Source organism: Lutra lutra, chromosome 7 (assembly GCF_902655055.1).
Source record: "Lutra lutra chromosome 7, mLutLut1.2, whole genome shotgun sequence".
NCBI classification, from domain to species: Eukaryota; Metazoa; Chordata; class Mammalia; order Carnivora; family Mustelidae; genus Lutra; species Lutra lutra.
In genome coordinates, this window is record NC_062284.1 from 32,925,595 (window position 1) to 32,941,383 (window position 15,789).

Consider the following 15,789-nt stretch of genomic DNA (forward strand, 5'->3'; position numbering starts at 1 on the left):
TGTTTCTCAGTTATTTTTTCCAGTTCGCACATATTATAGATGAGATCACTGAAGCCTGCAGAGGTGAAATGACTTGTTCAAGGTCGCATACTGAGAAATTGCAGGGAATAGAACTTGAGTTTCATGATTAGGAATCACTGTTGAGTTTCATGATTAGGAAGTAATGTTAGTGTTAGTGTTCTTTCTATGCCACAGATAAGTGTATAGTGGTCTTCATCTGTTTAATGAAGGAGAACAAAAAAGAAATCATGGAGAAATCTAAAGAAAATGCTGTGAGTTTAAAATTTGGCGAGGGTTGTCAGGTACCATCAAAGGTCCTGTTATTTCCTTCTCTTTAGAATAAAGCAGATAGGCTCAGCTGGGTAAGAGATTTTAATAAAAGGGAATCTTTTAGGATAGCCTGGGATTGCTAGGCTTAATCATACGTTGGTCAAAAAGGGAGATCTCTGAGAAGACGTTAGCTAGCAAAGACCGCCATCTATTTAGGTTTGTTTTAGGAGTCGTTGCATAGAGCGAAGGACAGGATAACCTCTTACAGCCCCTAGGTCTTCATTTGTAAAAATTAAGTGGAAGATTTTGAATGACAGAGCCATTAGTCTGCTAACTTGTATAACAAGTTAGTGTCTACTTTAAACCCAGCAGTATGCTAAAAGGTAAGGTATGATTCTTAGTGAGCTTATAGTTCTGCTAAGGAGAGATTAGCAGTATGTTTTTGATAAATTTTAAAACTTATGCAACTGAGTTAACATAGGTAATTGGGACCATGAAAGTTTTGGTTTCGATTCACATTTTCATCAGATATCCATTTCTACATAGAATTTAATGATAAAATAGTCACATTGTGTGGTTATTCAAGCAAAATTAAGTTTCCACTAGGTAATATCTCTGTATGGCATACCTCCTTTAACTTGATAACAATTTGTTATCTTGCTAGTTTTGATTTTGTTCTGTATAACAAAGTTTTAAAACTAATATAGTAGATGAAAGCTGAAGAGAGGTGTCGGAAGATTTGCTAGCCAAATGGAACCATCTCAGTATAAAACAAAGTAATGGGACCTATATCACTTGATAGCTACTTATCAGGTATTTTATAATGATTAGAATAAAAGGTCCCTTCTAAGACTATAAGATTTGGGGATGTGACGTTTTCCCTTATCATCAAATCCATTTGTTTTCCTGAGCTAATTCTGCTGCTACTAGTCTTAAACATAGGTCATAGTGGAATATACCCAGTGATTATCAGGAACAGGCCTCTAGTAATCCAGTCACATATGTCAGTTCTTGATAATACTATTAATAAGGTAAGCAGAAAAAAACGGATATGTTGTTTTGGGAATTGAATAAAGTCTGGAAGTATTTAATGTAATTTGCTAGAATTCTTTGATTTGTCTTGCTAGGCTATATTTCATGTTGTACTTTAAGACTGCTGCCATGGGATGTCTGCTAAGAATTGAATTATAATCCTGTTATTTATTATCCTTAGTGTCAACAAGGAAGCCTTAAACAGTGGAAATCCTCAACTCCGTAAACAAGATGAACCAAATTGGAAACCTGTGAAGTTAACTGGGCCGGGCAAAGGAGAGGTAAGTATTTAACTTTATCTATCTTTTATGCAAAATAGATGCACCTGTTTTGGAAATTATTATTCTAGGTAAAACACCTCATTTATGCAGTTACTCCCAAGTGTTTATTCGAAAGAAGCCATGAGTTAAGTCTGTTATAAACTTAGGGAGGTGTACTTCAGGGAAGGAATGTTGACTAAAATCCCAGATTATGTTTACAAAATAGATGTTGCTTACAAAAAGAAGGCAATTTATGCAAGTGGCTTTGGTGACACATCACGGCAGTGAAAGCTGATTTCCTTGGCTATAGAGAACAGTGTAGATTTGGCTTCCATTTTTGTCCTTTGTCCAGAGTAATGTATATAGATTGCTTTTGGTTATCTCTGTCACTTCTTGTAGAAAGGACACTGCAAGCGGGGTGGAGGGATGTTTCAAGAAATTCATGACCTCTCTGTCTTTCATTGGCATCATCTCCCAAAAAACCAAAACAAAACATTGTTATGTTATTTGTTTTATCATTTGGTCAAGCAGGTTGCCAGACCGGCCCATAAAAAGAAAGCTCGAATGGCGCGGACGCGCTCCGATTTCTTGACTAGAGGTACTTTTGCCGATGGGGAGGGGGATACAGAGGAAGATGATTACGATGACATTATTGAGCCCCTTCTCTCCCTTGACCAAGCTTCTCACTCTGAGCTAGGGCTTGCACCCAGCCTGGGTCAGGCCTCTCACAGTGACTCCGAAATGGTAATTTTAACAGCAATATAAGAAAAATAGCCACCAAACAAATCTGATGGGAATAGTGAATAGCCTTTGCTAATCTAAAGCTAACCTTCACAGCTTCTTCCTCGTATAGTGGTTTGTACATGGGAAACCTCAGTGAACACAGCAACAAAGCTAAACTTTAATTTATTAGGACTCAGATAAAGGGCACTTTAACAGTGTATGTCAAATCATAAATTAGGGAAAATTAAGGTTATTTAATTTAGCACTAAGGTAGAGATTTTCTGTTCTATCTTAAAAGGTCTAGAGTAGGGGCCCTCACACTTTTTTCTGTAAAGGACCAGATAGTAAATGTTTTAGATTTTGTGGGTCCTTTAGTTTCTGTTGCAACTATTTAACTTGCCACTTTAGAGCGAAAACAGCCATAGACATAAGAAAACAAATGGGGAAGGCTTTGTTCCAATAAAACTATTTACAGAAACAGGCAGCGGGCTGTATTTGATATTTTGGCCATAGTTTGCTCATTGATCCTTTGCCTAGTGAATAGGCTACATGTTAAATAATCTAGTTGCTTTTAACTGAAATGGTAATATCTTTTCCTTTTTTTGTTTTTTTGTTTTTGCCTTTAAGCTTGCTTTGTCTCCCCCATTTTTAGTACTAGAAAATAAACATGAATTTAAAAAAATTTTAATGAGCCATGCCAAAAATGTTTTCTTGGACCAACCTACCCAGGTAGAAGGCTGTATGTATTATGAATTTATATTGATCAAAAATTACAACATTGGAGTTATATTTGAATAAAGCTGCACTTAGTCATAATATTTGACTAAGAATATAACTTTATGATTATATTGCAACCAAAATTAGGAATATATAGTTTGGCAAGTGTGAATGTATTTATGGATATAAAATGTTTGATTTTTGGAATTGTCCTGAAAAATACACAATATAAGGACTCTGTATGTCTAATTTATACTACATATACAAACATTATCATTGATCAAGTAGAGTGATATATGCATTTTATTTCCATTCATATCCTGAAGTTGGATTTCTAACGTTCTTCTTTAGTATCTGTTCATTATGGTAGGAAAGTTCTCTGTTTGTCTTCTTTTGTCATTAAGCATATTATCTTTGAACTGTTTTAAACTGTTTGTTAAACAGTTTAAATAGGACCAAAGAATTAAATTTTCTGCCAATTTCTAGAATATCTTTATTGTCTTTATCTTCTGTTAAAAATACCGTTTTTAAATGATAATATTGATATTCTAAGAAAAAGAAAAAATAAAAACAGAAAATGTATGACAGATTCTCTAATTAGATAAATGAGTTATTTGAGCTAAACTTAGGACTGTAAAGATTGGAAATAATCTGTATATCCATTAAGATATGTAATTAGAACCAAAGCCCTCTTTTCAGTGTAGGTTAAAATAACTCCATTTTGGAAGTGCCCTGTTTTTGAGTTATAAATAATGAAACATATTCTACCATAGGATTAGTAGTTAAAGATGAAATTATATTATGGAACAACTAATTTAATGAAAAGTATTGCTTTTTTAGTGTAGATAGGGAGCATACTTAAATTATTCTCTAAAGTATACATAGATTTTTCATTCATGGAAGAACTTAACATTTATAATTGCTGTTTTGTTCCTGAGAGTTTTCTTTGTTACAAACCTTAGTCCTTTTGGTGGTAGAATTCTTCCTCACTGTGAAAACTCTTAATGAGATGAACCGGAAGTTGGGCTTTCTGCTTGGAGCATTCTGCCCCTTTAAGGGTTCTAGCTGGTAGCCTCTGCCTATGATTCTGTTCACCTGCTTGACGGTCACCGCATGCCCGTAGTTGTAGAGCACTCTGCCTCCCTGCACAGTGAATATAGTCTCTTCTCCAGCTCTCTTGCTGTCCTTCTGTTTCGTCACTAGCTATTTTAGGAACAGGTGGTGGTGTTTGTTTCTGGTGGACACTTGCATGAAGAAGCTTTGCTTTCTAGAATATGCTGATAGATACTTATTGGGGATGGGGGTGGAAAGGGTAGGAACAGTTTAAAGTGTTTCTATTTGTTTATCTTGAAAATTTGCCATGTTCTAATGTTCTCTGATATTGTAAAGATAAAGACTGATTGATTGTAAATGGGATTTACTGAATTGTCAAAAAATCCAAATATCTCTAGAATTTTAAATGCACTTGATTTTCTAGGCACATGGATTTTTAAAAACTTAGTTTTGTGTGTGTGTGTGTGTGTGTGTGTGTGTGTGTTTGTTTTTATTTTTGTTTCTGTTTTTTTCTGGACAAAGTGATCCTGTCACTCTGACATTTGCTAAAAAGAGTGTTACTCAGTTTTGGAAGAAGCCATCTGACCTTTCCATTTGTGAAATAACTGATCTAATGGGATAAAGACAGTCCTATATGAATTACCTGAAGAGGATTCCCTAAGCATTACTTCCTGGATTCATCAGTCATTAATTGGTTGTTACCTGATAGGAGGAGTAGAGACAAGAGTAGTAGCTTCCTTCCTTATGACTTTGGTGTTTTGTTTTAACTTTCTGCCTTTAATTCTGCCATTTGAATAACTTCAGTCTCCAAATGCTGCTCTCACTCAGTTCCTCCATCCACTCTGTTCGCTTTTACTCAAGAATAATGACATGTTCTGCCACGTAATACTTTTAAGGTGGTTTTCATATAGTTTTTTAGTCTCTCAGTATTTTGGATGGTAAGTGAGTTAGTCACATCATTTCTTTTCCTTATTAGTAGAACTGGTATAGGTAACATTATAGTTTCCTCTTTTATCCCTGGACAATCATCTCCATGGGCATGACTCCCAAGTAGCTCTCCAAAATTTGTCTTCTTTATCTCCAGTATGAAAAATTTCTCATTTTATTCCCAAACTGCTGTCACTTCTTATGTTCCTGTTTGTGTTTGTTATTATCTGAAATATTCTCCAATCCTTATCAGTGTTGAATTTTCCTTCTCTCCACTGCTCACTCCACAAAAAACTGCCAGAAAAACCTGTTCATTGAGCAAGACTTAAGTTTTTTAGCTTGTTTTACATAAAGTAAAGGAAAATCTACTTTGACTCGGTTTTAGGAATTTCTCAGGAAGGGGAAGCCAGAAGAGGATGTTTATAGAATTTTAGAACCTGTACCGGTAATTTTGAGATGGTTCTTGCAAATTGGAAATCTGGTTGATATTGAACAGAGTTTATGACATAAAAGGTTTGGATTGGTAGTCCCAATGTAGCAGCTATACTGTTGCATACACTTAGTATTTATCTATCTATTTATTTATTATTAATTAATTTCTTTTAAAAAGATTTTATTTATTTATTTGAGAGAGGGAGAGAGAGCACAAGCAGGGGGAGAGGCAGAAGGAGAGAGACAAGCAGACTCTGCTGAGCGGGGAGTTCAACATAGGGCTTGAACCGGAACTCTGAGATTATGACCTGAGCTGAAGTCAGGTGCTTAACTGACAGAGCCACCCAGGTGTCCCTACACTTGATATTTATATGTGTTTTATTGTTCCCCAAAGGTTAGGGTTGGTTTATAGCATCACAACTCTCTGCACTTAAAGCTTTGGTAGAATTTCCCCGTGAAACCATCTGGGACTTTTTTGGTGGCATAATTCCTTGATAATTAACTGTATTTCTTATAGAGAAATTAGTCTTGTAAGCTTTCTATCTAATAGAGCCAATTTTGGTAGATAGTTTTTTCTTATGGAATTATTAATTTCATCTAAATTTCAGATTTATTTGAAGTCTGGAAATTAGTCTTATGTTCTTTAAAAATTCTGTTTCAGTGGTTATTTCCCTTCTGTCATTTCATATTTTGTAAATTTGTGTTTTTTTCCTTTTTTTCTTTAGGTTAGCTAATCACTTGTCTCTGTTTTTACTTTTTTCCAAAATAATAGGATTTTGATTTATTTATTATCCCTAGTTTCCCCTACCCCCATTCTCCACTGAATTCTGCTTTTACCTTTGTTATTTATTTCCTTATTTTTAAAAAATTTCCTTATTTTTAATTTCTTATTTTTCTAAATTCTTATTTCTAAATTTCTTATTTTTCTACCTTTTAAGTGGGGGAATTTAATTCATTTATTTAAGTTATTTTTGTTGATACAGGTTTTTAAGGCTGAATTTTCTACTGACCTATACTTTAGTTGTATCTTGTTTATTCCAATGTGTATTAAGTTTTTAATTATTTTTTGAGAAAATCGGTAATTTCAGTTTATATTATTTTTTGCCCAAACCTTGTTCAATAAAAATCTTTTTGTTTTCAGAGGAAGGACATTTTTATTTTTTAACTTTTTAAAATTTCTGGTTTAACTGTGTTATGATGAAAGAGTATTTATAATGATTTATAATGATCAAATTTCCTCATCATTTTCTTTGTTAATAATATGTGGTCAGTTTCTGAAAAAGTACCATGTGCATTTTTTAAGTATTCAGAATGTAAAATTTCAGTATATAACCATAATCTCTTCCTTACTGATTATGTTGTCTTCTGTATCCTTACTATTTTTTGTACCATTTGATCAGTATTGTATAGAGAATGTTTTATAGTTTCCTCTTCTTTCTGAATTGTGGCTTTGTTACATTAAGTGCTTTTGCTTGAATTCTACTTAAATCGTAATATCACAGTCTCTGCTTTCTCAATTATTTCCATTTGCCTGGAATACTTTTTCTCGTCCTTTTTTTTTTTTTTTTTTTAGCCTTTCTGGATCCTTTTGTTTTAGATGTGTGTTTGTATGCAGTATAGTTGGTTCCTACTTTGTGAGCCAAATTTTTTGCCTTACAGATGCCTTATAGATGAGTTAAACCTATTCCTATTTATTTATATAACTGATAGATGCAGTCTCAATTATCTTTCTTAGTAATCTTATGTTATTATTTTGTGTTATGTTAAATTTGCTATGTTTATGTTACTTTTTTGCTGTTTCACTTTTTAAAATTTCTTTTGATATGGGGGTTTCTTTTTCTGTTGGTTTGTAGATGACTTTTAAAAATGCCTTAATTTACTGTATTTTAATTTAACCAATTATTCTCAAGTTAGTCATTTATAATAATATTTTTAAATTCTCACCTATTTTGACACAACTATTGATGAATTATTCTTGTCTTTACTTTCCCTCTCCCTTCTTTTTTTAGGCTTTTATTTATAATTTGTCAGCACATATAATTTTACATATTCTTTTGCATATTCTCATATATATAAATTCTGGTTTTGCCTTATGTTTGAAACACTTTCATAGATTGCAGTTTTAAATACTGTGTCCCATTATTTTGTTTTTCTTGTTTAGGGAATCCAATTGTAAATAAGTTTTTTTCTTCTTTTTCTGTCTTCCATCTCAACCATGTTCTTTCTGATTCTTTTTTACTCATTTCTTTATACTTTCTATTCTTTATTATCTTTATTTGTTTATTATCTTTCTGCCTTTTAAATCTGCATTTGCATTTTTTCTCCCTTGGGCATCTTCTAAGTTATTCTTCACTATTTTTTTATTTCTTTCGTGAGTTCATTCAACTCCCTTCATTGCTTCCTGGTTTTTATTGAGGTGGGGGGAGCTCATTTCTATTTTTAATTTTTGAATTTTTGATTCATTGTGGTGTTTCATGTATATGAGGTTATTTAATTCATTTTTACTTTACAGTTTCCTGCTTCATGCTTGGTTTCTGTATGTTTGGTGGGAGATGGGTTATCATCTAAGTTGTTTTGGTTCTAATTTTCTTTGTTTTCTTATTGCAGCTTGTGTAGATTTTGTCTTTATTCATGTTGTGCATTTGGGATAGTTTATAAGTAACTTGATTTCAAGAGCTTCCTCTTTTGTCAGTGTAAAAATGAAAAGGTTTTTTGCAGGCATCCTGTTTGGAGTCTGTTAGTTATATGTGTGCATGTGTGTTGGAGGCAATGTTGTGTCCTCCATTTTTTGCTTCTGTTTTGCCTTGTTAGATTCTAAATATTCCTCTTCTGCTTCTTTTCTTCACTACTCAATCTGTAAAAGGCACCCCTTCATTCCTTTTTACCTTCATTTTCCTCAGAAGCAGTGCCTTTAAAAATATGTCACCTTGAATCACATGCAATTTTAAGTTCTTTCCCTTTAGTTAGTTCTCTGATCTCCTAGTGCTCAATATTTGTGTCAGTTTTGAGTCACTATAGATGGATTGACTTTTTCTCCTCCTTGTCAGTAATATATTGTTATTTCTTTGCATGCCTCCTTATTTATTATTGGATGCCTGACATTGTAGATTTTGTCTTGTTGGGTACTGTGGATACATTTGTATCTGATTAATATTCTTGAGACTGTTACGTTCCAGTAATATTTCAGAGCTTGATTATGGAAGGAGTTTGCTCCTAAGGATTTGTTAGTCTCATTGTATTGAATGCTGGAAATTTTCTAAGAGAGTAGATTTCAGGTGCTCTCACCACCGAAGAAGAAGAAAGGTGGGAGGGTAGGGTGGGGAGAAAGAAAGAAACAATGGGAAGAGATCTGTTAATCAGTCTGTAGTAATCATTTTAATATTTATATGTAAATAAAATCATTTTTTATACTTTATATACAGTTTTTATTGAATTAAACTTAAGATTTGTTAGGTCCAAACAGAGCAGTTTTTCACCTAGGGCTTATTTTTTACTATCACTTATTCTTGACTACTGAGGCAAGATCCTGCTATATACTTCGCCCAGTACCCTGGGAATCATAAAGTTATATGTTCTGACTTGGGCACAGGCACCGTTACTGGTTTTTGGTAAGTGCTGGGCACTGTTACCTTTAATCCTTTCAGGTGGTCCTTTGCCTGGTGTTGGGTAGTTTTCTGACATAGAAGTGTTGATTAGTACTCAGCTAAATACCCTCTGAAGATCTCCACAGCTTTTTATTTGTGTATCTCTTTCCTCTTCTGTTCTCTCTCTCTCTCTCTCTCTCTCAGTCTCTAGTCTCTCTGGACTTTCAACTTGATGTGTTCAGCTCAGAGAGTCTGCCAGGGTTCTCCTGGAGCCCTCTCTCTGTGTCACAGTTTGGAAACTGTCTCAAGGTACTAAGCTGGGGCAGATGAAGGACTCACTTCTTTTGTTTCCCATCTCCTGAGAATAATTGTCCATCATCTTGATAACTGTTAGTTCTTACTATTTTGTCCGGGTTTCTGTTTTGGTTTTGGTTTTGGTTGTTTCAGGCATGAGGATAAAACTGGTCCCTGTTGCAGCAGATTAAAAGGCTAAAGAAAAGATACTATAATTATAGAAAGATGAAATACTAGGAAAGGATTTGAATAGGTAACAAGAAATTTTCTCTTCTGAATGGGATTTTCCTTAAAGGGGCACATTGTAAATAAATGGAACAAGAATTGCCCATTGAAATTCAGTTCCCAGTTTGATAAAGCCATGTAAGTTGTTTATAGTTTAGACTATTAGTGATGATAATGTTTGATCCTTTGTGTTTTTTTTTTTCCTTTCTTAAATCCTTGACTAGGTATAATAAAAGTCTATAGTAGCAAGTTAGATCATAAAAGTAATTACTACCTGTAGGGACACATAAAAGGACGCATGAAAGACTATACTTCATATTCTAGATTTATCAGATTCTGGATCTTTTGTCTGTATGTTTAGTTGGCTTTGACCTTTTTTCTTACCTTTCCACTTGATATTGTTAAGTTGTAAGAAAACGTGAACTCTGGTAGGTCCTGTTCAGCATTTCATTGACCCAAGTTCTCTTTATATCAGGTTATTCTAGGAAGTTAATAAAATTTTTAGTAGGTTCTTTTATTTTATTGTGGCTGAACAATATGAACGTAGTTTTATGTATTTTTAATAGATGTAATTTTCATTCTGTAACTTGAGTTTTAATTAGAGTATTATATGGTTACTTGGCTTTAAAGTCTTTCATATATGTAATTATTACAGACGTCACAGCGATTTTCTTCAGTTGATGAAGAAGCAAAGCTTCATAAGACTATGTCTCAAGGAGAGATTACAAAATTGGCAGTGAGGCAGAAAGCTTCAGATTCGGATATAAGGTATCATTTGAAATTCATTTTTCAACAAATATTAAGTACCTACTATATGACAGGCACATGATAATTCAGATTTACATGATGAGCTTTATCTTTCTATGTATTTAGCAGTGTGATTTGGGTAAAGTCTTTAAATCATTGTATCACTTGTGGTTTTTTGTTGTAAGAGAATGGAGATTGAATCAAATGAGAGTGAAAATATTTCCCAGCTTTGGATTTGTATTCTGTTCTGAGTTAAATGTTTTACAAATGGAACTGGAAAAAAGACTTTCAGGAAATAATACTGTTCCCTTTAAGAGACTATATGGAGTTATTATTTGTCAGGTAAATATCTCTGTCTGTTATTGTGTTATATAAGGCAGTTGAACCCTCACTGAACACTTGAAGATGAAGCTGAAATCTTTCTGGACCTATTAAAGGCCATTTCCTCAATGTCTGTAGAGGCATAATCCATGATAATGCAAATCCAGGCCAGATTATGCTAGAGATCAACTTTTGGGAGAAAGATACACCATAGCACAAAAGATAAATGTCTGGAGATAGCAGATTAAATATATGAATTTAATTTCTACTTCTTCCTCCAGAATTGCTAAAATGACAAAACTTATGTAGAGCAAACAACAAACAGACAATTGGAGACAACTGTAATAAAACTGTGGACTCCAAAAAGTAAATAGACAAATTTTAAATGTCTTAATAGGTAGAAGAAAGCTGAATCCTAAACCAACTGGGTAAACCTGAGTAAGAAACATCTGGCTGACTGATCTTCCCCAATCCTAGCAGAAACCTAGAGATTTATTCTCTGAAAAGGATAAAATAGAAGATCTCGGTTCTTGGAGGTTCTCTGATACATTCGAGGATTTGGGTACATATTTGAAATAAGGAGATTTAATTAATGTTTACATACTGAATGTTAAGATTTCCCTAATTTTTTCTTCCACTCAGTTTCCACATTTCATGTTTCCCTAGGCAGTTGGTTCAAAAAGTCTTTGGGACTTTGTACAACCCCCAAGGGAAGACCTAGAGATATTTGTATCAAGGGTTCTCCCTACAAAATGGACTAGCCAGAAAATCATACAAGGAAAACGAGTTTGGAAGCTCCACCAATGCATACTTGAATTTCCAAACAGTGTTTTGTTTTGTTTTTTAACCCTACTTTTTACCACATTTGAAGAAACACCTTACAAAAGAAACTAAAACTAATGGATATATTACAATTTGGAAGAAATGAACTATGCAGGGGAAAGAAAACTTCCAGACAGACAAGTGAAACTAATCAACAGACCTTCTGCATAAATAAATATAACTGCATGAAAGAAAAACATTCATTATAAAAAAGAATCTTAATTAAAGGGTCTTAATTAAAAGTATGATAGCATGAAGAAACAACTAGAATAATTGAAAAGAAAGTTGAGGACATACCTTAGAAGGTTGAGCAAAAAGATAAAGAGATGGAAGAGACAAGAAAAGATACGAAAATTGATTTAGGTAGTATAGACATTTAATAATATTTGATCTTCCCATCCATGAGCATGGAATGTCTTTGTGTCATCTTCAGTTTTTTTTTCATAAGTTCTTTTTATAGTTTCAGAATAGAGATCTTTCACCTCTTTGATTAAGTTTATTCCTAGGTAGCTTATTGTTTTAGGTGCAACTGGAAATGGGATTGATTCCTTAATTTCTCTTTCTGCTGCTTCATTACTGGTATATAGAAATGCAACAGATTTCTATACATCTTATATCCCTTGACTTCACTGAATTTGTTAGTTCTCTCTGAGATAAGGTACTTGAAAATTACATATCTGATGAAGAGTTAGTATCTAAAATATATAAAGAACTTATAAAACTCAACACTCAAAAAATGAATAATCCAGTTGAAAAATGGGCAGGAGACATGAATAGACATTTTTCCAAAGAAGACATACAGATGGCCAACAGATACATGAAAAGATACTCAACATCACTCATCACAGGGAAATATAAATCAAGCTACAGTGAGATATCTTAACACCTGTCAGAAAGGCTAAAATCAACAACATAGGAAGCAACAGGTATTGCCGAGAATGTAGAGAAGGGGGAACCCTCTTACACTGCTAGTGAAAATGGAGACTGGTGGAACTACTCTGGAAAACAGTATCAAAAAAGTTAAAAATAGAACTACCCTACAACCCAGCTTTGCACTACTGGGTATTTACCCAAAGGTTACTAAAATATTGATTTGAAGGGATACATACACCCTGATGTTTACAGCAGCATTATCTACAATAGCCAAATTATGGAAACAGCCTAAGTGTCCATAGACTGACAAATGGATAAAGAAGATGTGATGTGTATGTATGTGTGTGTGTTTATAGTGGAATATTACTCAGCCATCAAAAAAGAATGAAATCCTGCCATTTGCAATGACGTGGATGGAGCTAGTAGATACTGTGCTAATAAGCAAAATGAGTCCAAGAAAGACAAATGTGACTCATATATTGAATTTAAGAAAGAAAACAAATGAGCAAAGGGGAGAAAGAGAGGAAGGGAGACAAATTAAGAAACAGACTCTTAATTATAGAAAACTGTTGGGTCCCAGAGGGGAGGTGGGTAGGGGATGGTTGAAATAGGTGATGGGGATGAAGGCGTGCACTTGTGATGAGCAACAGGTGTTGTATGGAAGTGTTGAATCACCATATTGTACACCTGAAACTAGTATTACACTGTATGTTAACTGGAATTTAAATACAAAAAGATAAGAGTAGCAGTTCAGGAGATCCAGAAAGAACAGAGAAAACAAGGAGGACAGATCATTAATAAGGTAATTCAAATAAGTTTTATAGAACTGAAGGACATGAGTTTCCAGATTCAAAGGGCCCAATGATTGCCCAATATAATGGATGGAGACAGACCCATACTAAAAGACATTTTATTATAAAACAATAGAGACAAAAGGAATTCCCATGATGATGGAAAGTAGCTTTTCAAGTGATGGTTGTATAACCAGCACTGAGGGAAACCATGCCTGTTGGAGCAGGCTGGAAAGCTCTGGGAGAGATTTGTTAAAGAAATGGAGTCCCTATTTTGTTTGAACATGTTGAAAGGAGATGCACACAAGTAGGGAAACATTTCAAGGTGAATTGTATGTAGATAAATGAGCAAATGTAAAGCAAAACACTTATTAACTCTAGAAAAAAACACATGATGCAGGGAACTGCATGCCTCAGTTGTGATTATTATTTGCATAATAAAAATAGTGACTGTAACTGTAAGAAAATACTATATATTGAGATAACTCAAATTACCATTTGATTCTTTTGGGGGTACACCCATTTTTTTGGAGGGTGGAGAACAGAAGTCTTGGAACATGCTTAATCATTACTTGTATTTGCAAGTATGACAGCAATGTAAGTATGGTAAATATTTAAAAGTCAGTTAAATCAATGCAACAGGCTTGCCTCCAGGGAGCAGAAAAGGAATGACGGGCGTCTGGGTGGCTCAGTGGTTAAGTGTCTGCCTTTGGCTCAGGTTGTGATCCCAGGGTCCTGGGATCACGTTGGGCTCCCTGCTCAGCAGGAAGCCTGCTTCTCCCTCTCCCACTCTCCCCTGCTTGTGTTCTCTCCCTCTCTCGCTGTGTCTCTCTGTCAAATAAATAAACAAAATCTTAAAAAAAAAAAAAGAAAAGGAATGAGAATGGCAGAAGGATGCTGTCATTTGTAGTAACCCTTGTAGAATAACTTTTCTTTATACTGTGTAAGTGTAAGTAATAGGCTTAAAAAGAATGACGGAAAAAAGGATGTGGGTTTCAAAATCAGACCTGATTTTACCTTCCAGCTTTATCAGCCATCCAAGCTTCAGTTTGCTCATGTGTAAAAATAAGAATAATAAAAGCTATTTACCATAGTAGGCATGAAAATAAGGTATAAAGGGATAGTGCCTGGCTCCTGGTAGATGCTCATGTTTTCTTTGATTTGACTGAGTGCATATACAAAGAAAAAAACAAATGGACAAATAAGCTCCTAGTATAGGGTTAGGATACATGATATATGGTCAGTTATGTGAACTGTCATTATTATCTTAAGGTGGTTTTTTGGTTTATTTATTGGGACAGAGTATATAAACACTAAAAATGAGGCCGTATAGCAAAGTAGTTAGGCATTTTCAGCTTTGTCACTCACTCTGTAATTTTGGGAAAGTTACCTAATGTTTAAGCTTCCAGGTATATAATGGTTATAGTAGTTTGAAAGTAAACTTGTTTTTATAAATAAATTAAGGTAAGCCAATGTAAGCCCTTGTGTCTGGAGCAAAATAACGACTCAAATAAATGGTGGCCTTTGTTAATAAATAATATTGATAACCTCTAAATATAAAATAGTCAAATTAAAACCGTTAGAATTGTAAGTGGGAAGATTTAAAATTATATCTTCATCGTGATTACAGTGATATAAGAATGGGCACACTTAAGGATAAAGAATGGAAGGAAATTACTCCTCCCCCAAAAGGTAAACAAATATGTATTAGAGTGATAGGCTATCAGTGATGTTTTAAAAAGTATTTTCTTTGTTATTAACTTGTTTATATGCAAAGTCCAAGCTGGAAAGAGGGCAAGAGTGAAAAGATAGCAGTTTAGGAATCAGAAAACCTGAGTTGGAATTCTAGTTTCACTGGTTTTTAGCCATTTTATTTTGGGGAATTATTTACCATCTCTGGGACTTACTATTTCTTGTATTCAAGATGAGAAAACCGTCTCCCTTCCAGATTGAAATTTAAACGTGAATTTGAAGATTAAATATGATAAACTTAAGTGTGAAGGTTAAATGAAGTAACACATATGAAAGGTCTTTATATAGCTCAAAGTGATGTACAAATATTGTCACTGCAACATACTAATTTCCATTTTTACCTTTATTTTTAAAAATAGACCTCAGAGAGCTAAGATGAGATTCTGGGCCAAAGGGAAACAAGGGGAGAAGAAGACTACCCGAGTGAAAGCTGCCACCCAGTCAGAGGTTTTGGGATTCCTTGCTGGCTCAGATACGATTCTATCTCATCAGTTTCCAGATGGTAAAAATGGACAAAGAATGGAGATTGTCTTTATAATTTGTTCACTCTTTCTGTTCACTCTTTCTTATTCCTCTAGTGTTTGCAGTGGCAATCCTGTTGGCCAGGTAGTGTAATGAAATAGAACCAGAGTTGTAAAATCTCTCCTTAAATAAAAGATAATTATAAAATTACATTTTGTAGAAGTTCCAAGGAAGTGTGGTGCAAAATGGTGAAGCAACAACTTAAAGAATGATAGTGAATCTTCAGTTAGTCTCAGTTTTCTAATGTGTAAAAATTTAGCTGTCATTCATTCACTTAACAAATATGTATTATTAGTAAAAATTAAGATAATAGCAGCTAAGTGCTTAGCATGTGCAAGACTCTGTACTAAGCATGTTGTATGTATTAATTTTTCATTACAATTTTGGGGGGTTGGTATGATTATTATTCCCAGTTTATAGATGAGAAAGCTGAAGCATAGAGAA

At 34.0% G+C, this 15,789-nt stretch overlaps 1 protein-coding gene across 9 annotated transcripts in view; it reads left to right on the forward strand.

Annotated features, from left to right (window-relative positions):
• The window catches only part of MYO9A (myosin IXA), a 283,068-nt gene that overhangs the window by 179,509 nt on the left and 87,770 nt on the right, over positions 1-15,789 (forward strand). For 7 of the 9 annotated variants that reach the window (XM_047735391.1, XM_047735390.1, XM_047735387.1 and 4 more), the window contains 4 exons: positions 1,484-1,583; positions 2,091-2,306; positions 10,173-10,285; positions 15,183-15,325. In XM_047735391.1, coding sequence (XP_047591347.1) covers positions 1,484-1,583; positions 2,091-2,306; positions 10,173-10,285; positions 15,183-15,325 — 572 coding nt within the window. The remainder of the gene's footprint in view (positions 1-1,483; positions 1,584-2,090; positions 2,307-10,172; positions 10,286-15,182; positions 15,326-15,789) is intronic. The other 2 variants (XM_047735392.1, XM_047735395.1) reach the window with 2 other exon arrangements.